The 17,699-nt window shown below is 51.0% G+C and overlaps 1 protein-coding gene across 1 annotated transcript in view; it reads right to left on the minus strand.

Annotated features, from left to right (window-relative positions):
* MCMBP (minichromosome maintenance complex binding protein) overlaps positions 1-13,462 on the minus strand; it is a 38,696-nt gene extending 25,234 nt beyond the window's left edge. Inside the window, exon 1 of the mRNA XM_056120444.1 lies at positions 13,302-13,462. Within this exon, the coding sequence (XP_055976419.1) occupies positions 13,302-13,359 (58 nt within the window). The 5' untranslated portion in view covers positions 13,360-13,462. The remainder of the gene's footprint in view (positions 1-13,301) is intronic.
* Between the last annotated feature and the right edge of the window lie 4,237 nt (positions 13,463-17,699).

Genomic DNA, 17,699 nt, shown 5'->3' on the forward strand with positions numbered 1-17,699 from the left:
CATAATTTTGTTTATAGATGAGCTATTTCAACAGCTTTGCTAAGAATATATCCTTTTTCTGTTAATTGCCTTTTGAAACTGTCAAAAAACAATTAGGGTAACAGGAATGAAACTTTGAAACAGTGTAAGAAAAATAAGCCAGTTACAAAAGAACGGTATCATTTCACTTATGAGATACCTAAAATAGGTATATTCAGGGCAATATATATAACAGACGCTCTTGGGGACAGGAGTGAGGTGGAACCCCCGTGTAGAAAATCCATTTCTTCCTAGGTGAACTGGAGTATCATGCAATTGTGATGGGCAGAATAACAGCCCCACCTCACCCAAAGAGGTCTACATTGGAAATCCTAAAACCTGTGATGTTACATACACAACAAAAGAGATGTATCTATCTATACTGGTGCCAGGATCAAACCCAGAGCCCTCACACATACAAAGCATGCAGTATTACACTGGTGGGGGGGGGGGGGTTGGGAGATCATATGGCCCCCAGGATATTCCAAGGGGGACACAGGTGAAAAATCACATAAATGGGGGGTGAGGGTGGGCAAGCGGGCAGCAACTGACAGGAAATAAATCAGACTGGAAAGGATCGATGCTCAGACAAGGGCTGAAAAGCACTGTACTGTATCACAGAGCTGCATCCTCAGCAAAAGAGAATTTTGGTAGAAGATGGAATTCAAGTTGATAATCAGTTGACTTTAAACAGCAAGACCGGGGCTGAAGAGATAGTCCAGTGGGTAAGGAGCTTGCTTCACATACCACTAAACCCGGTAGAGGGCTGGAGCAATATAGCACAGTGGGTAGGGCGTTTGCCTTGCACACAACCGACAACGGTTCAATTCCCAGCATCCCACATGGTCCCCCGAGCACCGCCAGGAGAAATTCCTGAGTGCATAAGCCAGGAGTAACCCAAAAGGCAAGAAATAAACAGATAAACAAACCCGGTAGACCCTGGTCCCTCATATGGTCCCCTGAGCACTGTAGGAGTAAGCCCTGAGTACATGAGAGGTGGCCAAATGTTCCCACCCCTGCAAAATAAATTTTAAAATAGGGATATTATCTGAATGGATCCATAGAAAACCAAGGAATCGTAAACGGGAAGAAGGCAGCAAAAGAAAAAGTCAGAAGATGCTGTGAGGAGAACGAAACCTGCGGCTGCGGCTGGCTTTGACCGGAGAGGGACCCCGAGCCCAGGAATGTTGGCAAGCTCGAGGAGGTAGGAAAAGATAAGGAAATGGATTCTCCACCAGTCTCAGAAAGGAACAGTCCTGGGGATGACTTGAGTTCATCCCAGCTAGATCTGCAATCTAACTGCCAGAACTGTAACGAAATTGTTATTGTTTAGAACCGGTCAGTTTACAGCTATTTGCTACAACAGAAATAGTTAACTAAAGCTGTTGTTTCTTCTTTCTTTTCCTCTCTTTTCTCTTCTCTCTTTTTTTTTTTTTGAGGGGTGGGGTGGGGGCGGGGCACACAACAATGAGCAGGGCTTACTCCAGGCGTCGCTTGGTTGCTTGGGGGACCCCATGGGATGTTGGAGACTGAACTTGCCCTACCAGCTGTACGATGGTCCTGGCCCCCAATTTTTTTAAACTTAAGTTTTGGGACCATACCCCACAGATCTGCTCTGCACTCAGGGATCACTCCCGGCAGGGATTTAACTCTGGTCACTCTGGCCGGCCACTTGCAAAGCCATCCACTGACTCCCTCCCGACTGGCTCTCTAGCCCCTGTTCCTTCTTTGTAATCTGCCAGTCTGGCCAAAGGCTTCTGAGAATTTCACTCTTCTGTTGTTTTGGTAAAAACAAAACAAAACCACCCTCAAAATTTTTTTTGTATTTCAGTGACTTCCTGTTTTGCCTGTTTTCAATTTTAAATTCATTTCTGCTCTATATTACTTCCTTTGTTCTGTTATGACGGAGTTTATTTTGTCCTTCAATCTAGTGTCATAAAGCAGGAGTTTAAATTATTGATTATATTAAGTGCTTAGTGTCACTTAGCACATCTTTGGTGATAACCCACAGATTTGTTCTGTTTTGCTACAAATGTGATGTTTTCATTTGTCAGCTCAAGAGGCCAGAAAGATATAATAGCAGATAAGGCATTTGCCTTGCACATAGCTGGCCCAGGTTCAATCTCCCGCACCACACATGGTCTCTGAGCCCTGCCAGGAGTGAGCCATGACAATAAAACAGGACTAAGTCCTGAACAATACCAGGTGTGACCTTCCTCCCCCAATTTTGTTTTTAATTTCCCTTGAAACTTTTTGTAGTCCATGGGACTAGTAGTGACATTTGCGGAGTTGAGTTCTTTGCTATCTTTCTACAACTAGTTTTTATTCTAATTTAGTCGCTTCAATTCTTCTGTTTGTTAATACTGGGCAGGTCACATCCAACAGAGATTATTCCGGGCTCTATACTCGGGAGTGACCGCAGGTCTCTCAGGGACCATCTGTGTACCAGTGACTGAACCAGACCTGGTCTTCATGCAAGATAAGCACCTACTTCCTGTACTATCTCTCTGGCCCCTTGGGTTATTTTTTCATAATCTGGATGTGGTTTTATCTCAGTGGCTACTCCATGTGTACTTAGAATGTGTATATTCTATCATTGTAGGTGGGGTATTTTATAACTGCCAATTAGAGCCACTGGGATGACAATATCCCACTAATTCTGTCCAATTCTAAAGTTGATCATAAAATCTGAAACTGAAATTTGCCTAGTTATTTCAATCCTGTCCATCCCTGCTTCACATATTTCATTGCTGTTCTATGGCACACTTACATTCATATCTTCTCGGAAAACTGAACTTATAGAGTGTAACTCTGGTTCTTTTCTCAATGCACTTAAAAAAAAATCTCGGGGCTGGAGCACAGTGGGTAGGGCATTTGCCTTGCACGCGGCCCAATCTGAGTTCGATTCCCACCATCCCATATGATCCCCCGAGCACCGCCAGAAGTGATTCCTAAGTGCAGAGCCAGGAGTAACCCCTGTGCATCGCCAGGTATGACCCAAAAAGCAAAATAAATAAATAAATAATCTCATATAAAACTAATCTTACAGCTGAGTTGTCGTCCCAGGTAAGCCCAGATCTCCAGGCTGAGGTCTCTGGAGCCTTCTCAGGCTGCCAAGGGGCCCAGTGCCCCACCTGCACAGACATCCCTCAAAGAGACACCAAGCAGCAGAATCCCCCAGCGCCTCTGAATCACCCCAGCGCCTCCCCTCCTGCACTGACAGCCCAGCAGATTAGACGGGGAAGTCGTGAGAAGCCACTTAATGAGTGAAAACAGTAACAAAGGAGGTTCAACCAGCACCACACAGCTTATTAAATCCTCAATGACTTTAGTAACAGCACTGTGAGATATGCTATAATAAGCAATGAAGAGTAAATTACTTTGTGCCTGTTAACAGGTAGGGAGATAGATCGGAAACTGGGGAAGGTAACAGTGGTGGCGGGATTGGTGTTGAACTTTGAAATAACTGAAACAACCATATTACAAACAACTTTGGTTTTTTGGTTTGTTTTTTGTTTTTGTTTTTTAACACCAGGCGATGCAGAGGGGTTCATCCTGGCTCTGCACTCAGGAATTACTCCTGGAGGACCACATGGGATGCTGGGAATTGAACCTACTCTGTAACACAGGTTTCAAGGAGACCTAGGTTCCAGTGTCACTGTATGATCCCCCTGAGCACCACTAGAGGTGACCCGAGGGCACTAAGCCAGGAGCAGCACGTGAGCACCAGAAACCTTTAAATATGAAAGCAAAACAAACAAACAAACAAACAAAAACAGCGGTGGGCAGGAGAGACAAGTCACTGGCCTTGGATGTGCCAAAACTAGCACTGCACATGGTCCCCCACTCCTAGTACTACCAGCAGGTGTGACCCCCCAACTCATACACGGTTTAAAATAATAGAGAGGCACCACGGGCCTGGGAGTACTGATATTAAGGTACTTGCCTTGTATGTGGCTGATCCCAGTCACTCACAGTTCCCTGATCCCTATCAGAAGGACCCCTGAGCAAAGAGCCCCAGGTACCCCCAGCACCACAGGGTGTGGCCCAACTTTTCCTCCAAAAGAGGATACAAATGGGGCCAGAGGCATAGCACAGTGGGATGAGCTTCTGCCTTGCACGTGGCCAATCCAGGTGGACCCCCAGCATCCCATATGGTCCCCCGAGGACAGCCAGGAGTAATTCCTGAGTGCAGAGCCAGGAGTCACCCCTGAGCATTGCTGGATGTGACCCAAGAAGCAAAAAAGGGTTATGAACAGAACTGAAAGGAAAAAATTACAGCAACAGGAAAAATTTTTAAAGGGAAATAGTTTAACAAAATAGTAAGATAAATATCATCAACTATAAATTCACAAACTGGAAAATTCAGATAAAACAGAAATTTCTGGGGAAAAAACATGATTGGCCAAAATGGGCCCAAGATTAGCAGTTGAAAGAGTTTTTATTTTTATCACAATTTGGTCAAAGAACATTGTATGACCAATATGAAAGAAACAAAAGAAACAGTAGCCAATTGTTCCTTTCAAATCCAGGAAATGCCCAAATCCAGAAAACGCTGCCGTTTCTGACAAATTCCAGAAGATAAAGCAGCAAAAATCAAATCTGGGGAGAGGAGTTGAAAAGGAAAATGGATCTTCATATGCCTCACAAGACAAAAGTTTTGGGAAACTGGACAAAAACCTTGTATCACTGTGAGTTAGCTGAATCCAATGGACTTTTTTCTCTCTGGTGAAGCAAGAAAGGGTTTATTGAAACAATTTAGAAAGATGTGAGGGGAGAGAGGATCAGTACGTGGACCAGAGAGAACAGAGTGGAAACAAGCCAGCGAAGAAACACGGAGACTAGAGAGGGGCAGGAAGTGCTCAAGGGAGAACAAGCCTCCAATGGACTATTCTGTTTGTTTGGGTTTTGGGGCCACACCCAGTGTTGCTCAGGGGTTAGTTTTGGTTACTCCTGGCCATGCTTGGGGGGACATATGGGACGCTGCGTGCAAGGCCAGCACCTTACCTCGCTGACCTCCGCCCTCCGATGAACTATTTAAAAACAAGTAACATTCAGGCAACACTTACAGGAATAATTCATTATCAGAAAATCGAGTGAAAGCTACATTAGGAGGCCGCAGGGAGAGTTAGTGGAGCTCCGGGCAAGGTGCTCGCTTGCCTGGCATGTGGCTGACCCGCGATATCGCCGCCGGCTCTCCACACGGACTGCCAGGGCCTGCCAGGAGTGATTCCTAAGTGCGGAGGACTTCTCAAAGGACATGCAAGTAGGCATTTGATAAAGCCAAAAGAAGTATTTTATTATGAAAGTTACAAATCACGGTTTGATAGTAAACCTTGGAGTCAGAAAAACCACTTGACCTTTGCCATTGAAACATTCTCTAATAGCACAAAATAACTGATTGCTAAGATAACATTTCTTTCTCTGCTGGTCCAAACACCCAAGTAGGTACTGCGAGAAAAAAGTTACGCAATCGTAATAATGTAGCTGCTATTCACTGACTTTTAACCTTTATAATAAGGACAAAGCTCAGATTGTAGTCACAGGATGCAAACACTACAAACGCTGGTAATGCACAGCGACTGACCAACTGGACAGCCCACTGGAAGAAAACAACCGCTAACTGCCTCTCAGTGGAAGACCTGAAACAACAAAATAAACAAAAAAGGAATACTGACGGGAAAAGGGGGAAAATCAGGCCGCCTTTGCTGGCAGGTGACACCACTCTCCACCGAGAAAATCCAAACATGCTGGAACACTGTATGCCTGAAATTCTATCATGAATAACTGTAAAACCACAGTACCTCGACAAAAAAACAAAGCAAAACAAGTTTATATTTTAATCCAGAAGAATCTAAAAGAAAGCTCTGAGAACGAGTGATTACAGACTGACTGCAGGCTTTTTGGTTTGGGGGCCACACTGTGGTGCTCAGGAGGTAATTCTTGGCTCTGCACTCAAGGAGCTGAAGCAGCAATACAGCGTGCAGGGTGCCTGCCTTACATGCAGCTGACCCAGGTACCATCCCTGGCATACCACATGGTCCCCCGAGCATCACCAGGAGTAACTTCTGAGTGCGAAGTCAGCCCTGGCAGGAGTGGCCCCAAAAGACAGAGACTCCCAAACGAATCTCAGAAGCGAGCAGCTTGCTGCAGAGACGGCTCCAGAACCCAGTTATTTAAAATTTCAGAATTCCAGGAACGAGCAGCCTTGCAACAGTTCAGACTTTTTTTTTAACTTTTTTGTTGAATCACTGTGAGATAGACCCTTACAGACATCTCATACTATTCAGAGCGAGCAATACAAAATAAATTATCTAGCATCTGCCTGTGGGGCAGGCTTGAGTGGCGGTGGGATTGGTTTTGAAATATTAAAAATAATCAATTACTGTGAACAACTTTATGAAAATAAAATTTAAAAATTAAAAAAAAAAAGAATTACTATTCCTTGGGGCCAGAGCGATAGCACAGCGGGTAGGGCGTCTGCCTTGCATGCGGCCAACATGGCCAACCCAGTTTGATTCTTCCATCCCTCTCGGAGAGCCCGGCAAAGCCTGGCAAGCTCCCCGTGACGTAGTTGATATGCCAAACACAGTAACAAGTCTCACAACGTTGCTGGGCCCGCACGAGCAAATCGATGAACAACACAAACAGCGGGAGGACAGTGACAGTGACTATTCCTGGCAGTGCTGGGGGTAAGGGGTGGACGGACAATGGACCACCTGGGATGCTGGGGTGGGAGGTGTCAAACCCGACTGGTGGGTCACACCAGGGCGCAAGGCAAGCACCCTACCGCTGTACTACCTCTCAGGCCCATGGCTGAGGTTTGAAGGTCACCATGGAAAAGTTGATGGCTTACTTTCCTAATAGTACCAAGGAAGATGGAGAACTGAATCAAAAATACAGCACCCATGGTCAGGAGTAAGTCCTGAGCATAGATAGCTGGGTCTGGCCGGAAAACAAAACAAATATTTTAAATAAAAAAACAGAGTACCGTTTATATTAACAACCCCCCCCCCCCCCCCAAGAAGCTCTTAGACAAAATACGTAGAGTTCTACATGAAGGAAATGACACAACTTCTGGTCTTCAAAAAATGAGTAAAATTTACATCTCAACAGATACTCATTCTTGTCAAAATTTCAGCTCTTCCCAAATTAATCTACAGTTTCCTTGTGAGCAGGGGCCAGAGTGATAGTACAGCGGGTACGGCACTCGCGGCTGATCCAAGTTCAATCCCCAGTACCACATACCTCCAAAGTCTACCAGGAGGGATCCCTGAGTGTAGAGCCAGAAGTAAGCCCTGAGCACAGCCAGGTGTGGCCCAAATGCCAAAAGAGGGTCAACTTCCTACTCTAGGTGTTTCACCTCCACTGAGGCTGTTACTCCCTCTCCCACCCTGCCCGTCCTGGTTTGCGAAGAGTTCTAGGTTCCCGCAAACCTGGATGCCACGTACAGTAGATCCTCACTTAACATCACCACGGATAGGTACTTTTTCTTTTGAGCAGCATGATGTCTACCAAAAACAACTGCTGTAAGCTAACCAATATAAACAAATGTTAAGTTCCCGTGTTATAGTTCTGGTCACAGAACACCACGGAGGGCTCAAAGAGAGACTTAACACAAATGCTTTTGCTTTGCCTGTGGGAGACGAGACTCATCTCAGGCACCAGCACCACATGCTCCTCCAGTTGTGGCTGGGCGACGTTCCAAAGAAATGCTGTGGTGTGCCCCCCACCAAAACCCCCACGAAACTTCTAAGGACCCCAAACAGTTCTGACCTCAGATACCGTCATCACACATTTCCTTCACTCCCTTCGTCCCGCTCTTCCAGTTCAGTGGCGAGCACGACTCCTGGCACCTCTGGGTGAAAGGCAAAAACCATCCTGGCCAAGACGCCCTTCCCACACCCACACTCACCCTGACTCAGACAATTAAAAAAAGAACAAAATCGGGGAGAGTTTACAGTGATGAGCTCAGTGTCAATAAAGAAAATATACATGTTTAGTGTCTATGATTTTTAAGCCATGGAACTGCCTTAATAACTAGACACTTCCCAGATGCAAATGCATGACTTTGCCACAGTTACCCAGGCCACTCCCCTCTCAGAAACTTCCTCACTGGGGGTTGGACCGATAGCACAGCGGGGAGAGTGTTTGCTTTGCAGGCGGCCAACCCGGGTTTGACTCCCAGCATTCCATATGGTCCCCTGAGCACCGCCAGGAGTAATTCCTGAGTGCAGAGCCAGGAATAAACCCTGTGCATCGCCAGGTGTGACCCAAAAAGAAAAAAAAAAAGAAACTTCCTCACTGGTCTGGCCTCACTCATCCTGCCCAGAGGCTGGCCAGTGACTAGTTCGTGAGTGGACGCCATGCAGATCAACCAGACTCTGTAGCCAGGGATCAGATTCACATGAAGACCCCTACGTAAGTAAGTCGACAGAGAACAAGAAAACTTGGAAGCTGTGGAGTGAATGGAGTGAAGAAAGATAAGAGGTGGCCGAGGCGAGGAAAGCCTAAGGTAGCTGCCTGGACTCCTGGCTCTACAGGTCCAGATCCACTCAGCTGGCTCCCAAGGACACCAAATCACCTACTGACAGCCTTATCACAAATTATTTTGTTTTTTTGGGAAGGGAAACCACATCCAGCGGTGCTCAGGGCTTACTCCTCCCTCGGTACTCAGGGTTCAGTCCTGGTGGGGCTTGGCTGACCAATCTGGGGTGACTTCTTTTAGTGACCTACCAAGGCCGAATGATAGGTGAGAGTAAAAGTTGGGTACAGACAAAATCGGATTTAACTGCATTTCAAATCAAGGCAATAATTTAAATAAAGCAGAGTGATTATTATTTGATTTCATTATTGCTTTAAATTTCCAGGGCTGGAGCGATAGCACAGCAGGTAGGGCGTTTGCCTTGCGCACAGCTGACCCCGGTTCGATGCCCAGCATCCCATAGGGTCCCCTGAGCACTGCCAGGAGTAATTCCTGAGTGCATGAACCAGGAGTAACCCCTGTGCATCGCCGGGCGTGACGAAAATAAATAAATAAATAAATAAATAAATTTCCCAAAAATTCAAGCAATATGGCAGAGACTACCTTGCTCCCAGCCAACCATCTTGAACCCCCCCCCCCCCCACCACCACCACATATATGCCTGGGCAACGCCAGATGTCACTCCTGGGCAGAGCCAGAACTGCCCCTGAGCACCAGCAGGTGAGGTCAAAACCATCCCCCCCCCCCAAAAAAAATAAAATACCTATAATAAAATTATTCTGGGGGCCTGAGTGATTGAACAACAAGATAGGGCACTTGCCTTGCACACAGCTGACCCGGGTTTGACCCCCCAGCACCCATTCCACATGGTAACCAAGCACCCCAGCAGTGATTCCTGAGTACAGAGCCAGGAGTAACCTCTGAGCATTACTGGGTGTAGCCTAAAAACAATCTTGCCTCACACACACACTTTAAAGAAAAGTATTACAGGAGTTAAAGTGCTCATCTTGAATTCAACTAATCCCAGTTCTATACCCGGCATCACATCTGGTCCTCGGAGGACCACCAGAGTGACCCCTGAGCACAGAGCCAAGAATGGTCCTTGAGAATTGCTGGGTAAGTATCTCCTCACCCAAAAAAGAAAATTTCCTCTTCAAATTAAAAAGTATATGGAGTCTGATAGTTCCAGAGGTAGGGGTTTTCCTTGCATGTGATTGACCCAGGTTCGATCACTGGCACTCAAACCCCCACAGGAGTGATCCCTGGGTACCACCAAGCATGACCCAAGAAACAAACAAACGAAACAAAACAAAACAACCCATAAACTATAAATTTAAAATTCCTGCCTGCATTGCATTGGGCCTGCCAGGAATGATCCCTGAGTGCAGGGCCAAGAGAAAGTCCAAAGCACCTCTGGATGTGATTCAAAAATGCTATGTAAAATGAAATAAAACAAAATAAAATTTCTTCTTAGTTTGAGGGAAGCTCTCTCTGATATGGGTCATTAAAGGAACAAACATGGAGGGTAGACACAACTGAGCCCAATGGAGATGGTCTTAAATCTTACACCTCAGTATCTCATATATAAAACATTTTAAAACCTGGAACTAAAGATATTGTACCTTGCAGGGAAAACTTACATATGAACCCTTGGCCTATGGCAGACACAAATTCAGATACAGACTGGTTCACCAAGATGAACTGACTGGCCATTTGCACGTCTCAAAGCTTCTTCCCTGATATGGTCAGAAACAATGCGGACTTGGGGCCAGAGACAGAGGACAGCAGGGGATAAGGTGCCTGCCCAGCACGCAGCCAAGCTGGGTTTGATCCCTGACATCACATATGGCGTCCCAAGCCCTGCAGAGTCGGGAGTAAGCCCTGAGCATCACTGGGTAAAGGAGAGAGGATTTGCATGGTAAAGAAACTCGCGCCTGGTATGACGTTCTCTGAACTCAATCAGAGGGTCCACCAGGATTGTCCTAAGCATAAGATTTGTGGTCAGAGTAACCACCCAACACACTCCACTTCTGACGGAGGCTTCGAATGCTGACATTACACCCCATCTCCATGGCACATCGCATCTGGTGGTAACAAGGAGTGCCCGATACAGGTTCCCCAAGACGGCGACTTAGCCAGGACCAGAGAAGTGGGCAGGAAAACTGGACAGTCCAGGAAAACTGCTGAGGCGAGAGGCTGAGTGAAAACCAAACTCTGGAAAGAAGGGGGTCCCAACCATTTTTGCGGTGGAGGTGTTTTGCGGGGCAGGGCTGAAACCAAGGAGGGCTCAGAAACCCCAACAGACCTGTTACTTTTCTGTCTGCGGGGTGAAACAAGTTGAGACTAAGCCCAAGTCTACAAACTTAACCACTCCCTTCTCACAACAAACATAACCTGTAATACTATTATTATAAAAGTTTAAAAAAAAATTCACAGGCATAGGAAAAAGCAGCTACCAAACCTCCCAAACCTCGGGTCCGAAGTCTCCTCCAGGATACAAGGCACTAAGTAGGACACAAGAGGGGGAAACCAGAGAAGTCTCCTGCCCACAACAATTTCACCAAATTTACCAAGTACCAGATGCAAAGTCGGCAACTTACTTACACAGCGAACTTTTCCCCTACATGTTTCCCAAAGTCTGCAATTTCTTTCTTTTTTTTTTTTTTTTTTTTGCTTTTTGGGTCACACCCAGCGATGCACAGGGGTTTATTCCTGGTTCATGCACTCAGGAATGACTCCTGGCGGTGCTCGGGGGACCAGATGGGATGCTGGGAATCGAACCCCGGTCGTCTGCGTGCAAGGCAAACACCCTACCCGCTGTGCTATCGCTCCAGCCCCCAAAGTTGGCAATTTCTATACCGAGTGGGCTTTCTCAACTCTTTGCACATGCCCCTTAGGGTCACACCTTTTGGTACCCACAAGGAAAGCCGACACCTAAGGACAAACCCTCTCCTCCTCCATCTAGCAACACTATATAACACACCAACTCTGTCGAGTAACTGTGCTCTCAAAATACCACAACCTGCAACTTCACCCTTGGAAACACCAAATCGCAACTTGCATTGGATTTTCCCTAAAATAATTGCTGTCGGTGGGAAGCTCCAGGCCCCAGGCCGGCGGTGCAGGGCACCGGATCCCGAATCCTGGCGATGGCCTCCAGCGTCCACCGGGCACCTCAGGCACCGGGACTCGGGAGGAACACACATGTCCCATCTGCAGGGCGCCTACACAGACACACACACACACACACGCACGCACACATTTTATCCCTTCTTCAGAGCAAGCAAGCAAACACACACACACACACACACACACACACACACACCACACACTTTTATCCCTTCTTCAGAACACCATGGCTGGAGAGCTGCCTCCGCCTTACACACACACACACACAACACACACTTATTTCTTCTGTATCAGACTCCCTTGGCACCACACACACACACACACACCTTTATCCCTTCTTGGGAGCACCCTGGCTGGAGAGCTGGCCCCGCCTTCCACACACACAACACATACTTTTACTTCTGTATCAGACTCCCCTGCCCCCCCCACGTGTGTACACACACACATACACACACACTCACACACACACTCTGATCCCTTCTTCAGAACACCCTGGCTGGAGAGCTGCCTCCGCCTTACACACACACACACACAACACACACTTATTTCTTCTGTATCAGACTCCCTTGGCACCACACACACACACACACACACACACCTTTATCCCTTCTTCGGAGCACCCTGGCTGGAGAGCTGGCCCCGCCTTCCACACACACAACACATACTTTTACTTCTGTATCAGACTCCCCTGCCCCCCCGCACGTGTGTACACACACACATACACACACACTCTGATCCCTTCTTCAGAACACCCTGGCTGGAGAGCTGCCTCCGCCTTACACACACACACACACACAACACACACTTATTTCTTCTGTATCAGACTCCTCTGGCCACACACACATGCACACACACGAGCACACACACACACAGACGCACACACCACTCTTCCTTCTTCATCAGGCTTCCCGGCCGACCCGCGCCCTCTCCCGACCCCCCGCCTCCCGTCCCGGCCGGGCAAACTCAGGAACTTGGCGGGGCCGGGACGCTCCGGGGAAACGAACCACGCGCGTGCCGTGTCGGGGCGGGAGCGGCGGGGGCCCGGGCCGGCCCGGGAGGGGCGGGGCGGGGCGGGGCGCGACGACCCTCCCCCACCCCCACGCGGGGCCGCGACCCCGCGTCCCCCGCGACCTGCGCGCGGCTCGGGCCGGGCGGACGGACGGGCGGGCGCGCACGCGGGGCGCCGGGGCGGCGGGACGGCGGCGCCCGGGGACGGGCGCGACCCGGCGGCGGCGTCTCGGCCCCGCTCCCGGCTGCCCCGCAGGCGCCGAGTCCCCCGCAAGCGCCGGAGAGCGGCCGCGGGGCGCGGGGCGCCCACTTGCAGCAACTTCGGGGCCGCGCGCTGCCCCGCCGCACCGGAAGTTTGGAAATACCCCGCGGCCGGCCCGCCGCGCCCCGGAACGGCCCCCCGCGGCCCCGCCGGCCGCCCCCGGGCACCCCCGGGCACCCGCGGCCCGGCCCGGCCCCGCCGCCCGCCCGCCCGCGAGCCGCCGAGCGCGGGGGTCCCGGGCGGGGCGGGGCGGCGCGGCCGCGCGAGCCGCCCCCGGAGCTGGCCCCGCGCGAGGGGGCCGCGCGGCGGCGGCGGCGGCGGCGGCGGCCGGGCCCGGGGCGCGGGGCGCGGGGCGCGGCGCTCGGGGGTCCCGGCCCGCCCCCGCTGCCCGCCACTCACCGAAGAAGCCCTGCACGATGCCCAGCGGGTGGCTGAGCCAGTCCTCGCCGCACGGCATCTCGCCCGCGGGCCGGGGCCGGCGCGGCCCGGCGTCCAGCTCCGCGGCTCCTCCTGCTCGGGGGCTCGGCCGCGCGGCGTCCGCGCCCTCCCCCCGCCGCAGCGCGAGCCGCGGCTCTCCGCCCCCCGCCCCCCGGACCCCTCGGCCCCCCGGCGGCGGCGGCGGCGGCGACGGCGACGGGCGGGCGGGCGGGCGGGCGGCGCGGGCGGCCCCCAGCCTCCACTTCGCACAATGGCGGGAAACAGGCGCCGCCGACCGCGCTGCCGGCGACCTGGGTGGAGCTCGCGCGGGGAGGGGCGGCGGGAGCGCGCGCGGCGCGGCCCCGCGGCGGGAGGCGGGGTTGGGCCGGCTCCCGCGCGGGGGGTGGGGTGGGGCGGGCCGGGGGCGGGGCCCGGGCCCGGCGCCATCTTGGAGACGGGCAAGAGAAAGGGCAGGCGCGGCCTCGCGCGGGGCGGGGGCGGAGGCGGCAGGCCGGGCCGTGCGCCACCCGGCGGCGCCGGGCGGCGTGGTCTGGGCGTCTGGCCGGGCGTCCGGCCCAGCCGGGCTCTTAACTCTCTCGCTGTGGACCAGCAGCAGCCCGCTGCGCCCTCGGGGTCCTCTGCGGGACAGAAGGAGCAGGGAAAGCAGTTTCCCGAGGCTGCCCGCCACCTCCTCTCGTGCTCCTTTGCAAGGGCGGATTCTTACCTGGCGCCTGGCCCCAGGCCCTACACAGTCACTTTCTCTTTGGGTTTGGGGACCACACCCGGCGACGCTCTTCTGGGCTTACCCCCGACTCTGAACTCAGGGATCACTCCTGGCGGTGCTCGGGGGATGATATAGGATGCCGGGGAATCGAACCTAGGTCTGCTTGTGCAAGCAAGGCAAGCCTCATTCCTACCTGCTGTACTATGACTAGTCACCTATAGTCACCCGATCCTGCTTGGGGCAAGCAGACATCTAGATTGGGGGGCATTTAAAGCTCCCAGGGACACCCAGCCTTTCTTAGGGGGAGAGGTTTGGCCCCCCCCCAGATAATGCTCCACTCCAGGCTCTTAGCTGAGGGGTCTCCCCCAGGGAGTACACGAGCCTGTGCTTCCTCCACTCGAAGTCTGTTGAGCCATCTCCCGGCCCCACCCCAGCCTTTCAAGGTGCAGCAACTCTGCGACAAACCCTTTGCCTCTGCTTGCGAAACCTGCCCTGGGCACCTGGAAGCAAGACAGCTCAGGCGAAGTTCCCACGTGCAGCCAGCGCAGGGTACCCGGGTAAAAGCTGGTGGCATCGACTCGCACAAAAGCTCTGAGCCAGGGCAGCCTTTTGCTGTTGACCTTTAGAAAGTGGTCACCGCATATGGCCCTAGGAAATACCTGAGTTCAGTAATGACATCACTTCTCCTTGGCTGGAAGGTGCCAGAGAAAATCCTTCTCAGGCTGCAGTTCTTGCTTCACAGGCAAGAAGACAGGTTCTGACTCTGGCATTACATGACCTCCAGAGCACGGCCCAGAGCAGAGAGCCCAGAGCAGCCCAGAGCACCTCTGGGAGTGGCCCAAATACCAAGAAGAGAAAAGAAAACTCCAGGGTCCAAAACTAGGGGGAGAGGTTTGGGCCACCCCAGACAATGTTCCACCCCAGGCTCTTTGCTCAGCCCAGGGCACCTCTGGGTGGCCCAAATAACAATAAAAGAAAAGAAAATCCCAGGGTCCAGAACTATAGTACAATAGTATTTTGAACTGTAGTATAATCCCAGAGGGTAGGGCATTTGCCTTGCACACGGCCTACGTGGGTTCAATCCCCCGCATCCTATATGGTCCTCGAGCACCAGAAGTAATTTCTGAGTGCAGAGCCAGGAGTAACCCCTGAGCATCGCCGGGTGTGACCCAAAGAGCCAAAAAAAAAAAAAGAAAAGAAAAGAAAAGAAAACCTCAGTCTTATCTGCTGAAAATCAGGCTGTGACCCCAAAGGACGAGCAGCCACAGACTCAAAGCTGGCATCTCTCAAGCTCTCTCCCTCCAGTGGACCTTCCCATCTTGACTCCTTCCTAGATTCTGTCGTGCCAGTTAGCCCCCCTAAACTTGTGCTGTGCCTCCCCCTTATTTACTAAGTATTCACTATGACCTTGTTGTAATATCCTGGGGGACCCCAGCAGGCTGTACCAGTCCCCTGCTGAGAATCATTGATCTAATGCTACCCCCGAGGGCCAGTCAACAGGCATGGAAAGGTTGAAATAAATCCTCTCTAATCTACTACCACAGTGATTTTTCCGTTGTCATGAAGACACTCTGACAAGGTGTTGGCCTTCAGGCCGGAGTTGAAGAGAATAGTACATTTTTGTCTTTCGTGCGGCCGACCCGGGTCCAATCCTCAGCATTCCATATGATCCCTGAGCCCTGCCAGGAGTGATTCCTGAGGGCAGAGTCAGGACTGTGTCCTGAGCACCACTGGGTGTGACCCAAAAACAAAATTAAAAAGGAAATTACAGGGCCAGAGTGACAGTACAGTGGGTAGGGTGTTTGCCTTGCACGTGGCCAACCCAGGTTCTATCCCTGGCATCCCATAAGATCCCCCAAGCACTGCCAGGAGTAATTCCTGAGTTCAGAGCCAGGAGTAACCCCTGAGCATCTCTGGGTGTGACTCAAAACGAAAAAAAAAAAGGAATTACAAAAAAATATTAAAGAGGTCGAATAGAGGGGCTGGAGCAATAGCACAGCAGGTTGGGCGTTTGCCTTGCACGCGGCCGACCTGAGTTCGATTCCCAGCATCTCATAATGTCCCTTGAGCGCTGCCAGGAGTAATTCCTGAGTGCAGAGCCAGGAATAACCCCTGTGCATTGCCAGGTGTGACCCAAAAAGCAAAAAAAAAAAAAAAAAAAAAAGAGGTCGAGTAGAGATCTGGGGTAGGGTTGACATATGCCAGGTATGCCGACAAGCCCAAGTCTGAACCTCTCTGTGGTATGCATTGCACAGCATCGCCCTCAAGAGCCCTGGACGAGTCCAGATATAGTCCTGATAGTCCCCGGGCCATGGATGAGTCACTGAGCCATGCTTTCTTTTTATTTTTAAGCTCTCATGTAAACACTGGCTTACAAAACTGTTCATAATACAAGTTGTTATGGACATTCAGTGTTGCAACACCAACCCCATCACCAGAGTGACCTCTCCACCGTTGTCCCCATTTTCCCAACCACCCCTGCCAAAACCCCCTTAGCAGGCACAAAATCATTTATTTTATACTGCTCATTACCACTACATACCACTAGAAACGGCTAGTGGAATTACCAAAAAAGAAATATTTCAGTCAAAGAAAATTTGTGAAAATTGTTATTTCACACCATAGGGTCATTAAGTCCTTGTATGAGGGTTTGCTAAGCTGTTTGTTGCTGTGTTATTGTTTTTGTTTATTGAGCTTAGTTGGCTTCTCTGTTACTTTCCCATCTCCTCTGGTGTGCTCCTACTGGGATGTCAGTACTGTGGCATTCGGAAGTGTCACATGGTGATGTTTACAGTTGTGTGTGCTCCAGAAACTCCAGAATCAGACCAGTGAATTTACATGACAACTGCTATGTGATGTGGGTGTGGCTGCCAGAACATCCGAAGTATGGGGGTGAGGGGAGGCTGTTCACCCCCACTTTGAGAAGACCCTAGAGTTCTCAGCCTGAAAACTCAAGTACCTGGAATTTCCGCTGGTTTGGTATCTCTGCCGAGAAGAGTTGGGAAGCAGTGCAGTTGGGCCATTGGCATGGTGTTCGCTGTCGGGTGTAGGTGTGGCTGGCAGAGAGCCATTCTTTTTTATTGTTCTGGTTTTGGGGGTGGGGCACACCCGGCTCTGCTCAGGGATCATTCTTGTAGGGGTTGGGAGACCATATGGGGTGCCATGGATTGAACCAGGTCAACCAAAAGCAGGGCAAGCAGCTGACCCCCTGAACTGTCTCTCCAGCTTCTGAACCATCCTCTGAGTTGGCCTCCAGCATGGCTTAGAGTAGCCACTGCAGCACCCCTGGACATGCTCGGGAGACAGACATTGCCTGCGCCAGCCACTGGTCTAGAAAACTGGTGACTGGGGCTCAAGAGACAGTATCAGGATGAAGGCACTTGCCTTGCAGCCAGTGATCCGGTTTGATCCTTGCTACCCACTAATCCCTGGAGCACGGCAAATACCCTCCCCGCTGCACTCTGCTTCCAGCCCAGAACGTGGCTGACTGGTTTTCCACCGGCTGCTTCTTACATGCCAGCCCCAGGTCAGGCACAGGGGGCGCCTCTTTCTCGCAGCACTGGCAATGGAGCTCAGGACACAGGTGTCCTGGTGGTCAGAGCAGCACCAAGAGATTCAATCAAGCTTGAAGGAAAATGATGCTTTCAGGAGACAGG

Source organism: Sorex fumeus, unplaced genomic scaffold (genome assembly GCF_029834395.1).
Source record: "Sorex fumeus unplaced genomic scaffold, SorFum_2.1 ptg000043l, whole genome shotgun sequence".
NCBI classification, from domain to species: domain Eukaryota; kingdom Metazoa; phylum Chordata; class Mammalia; order Eulipotyphla; family Soricidae; genus Sorex; species Sorex fumeus.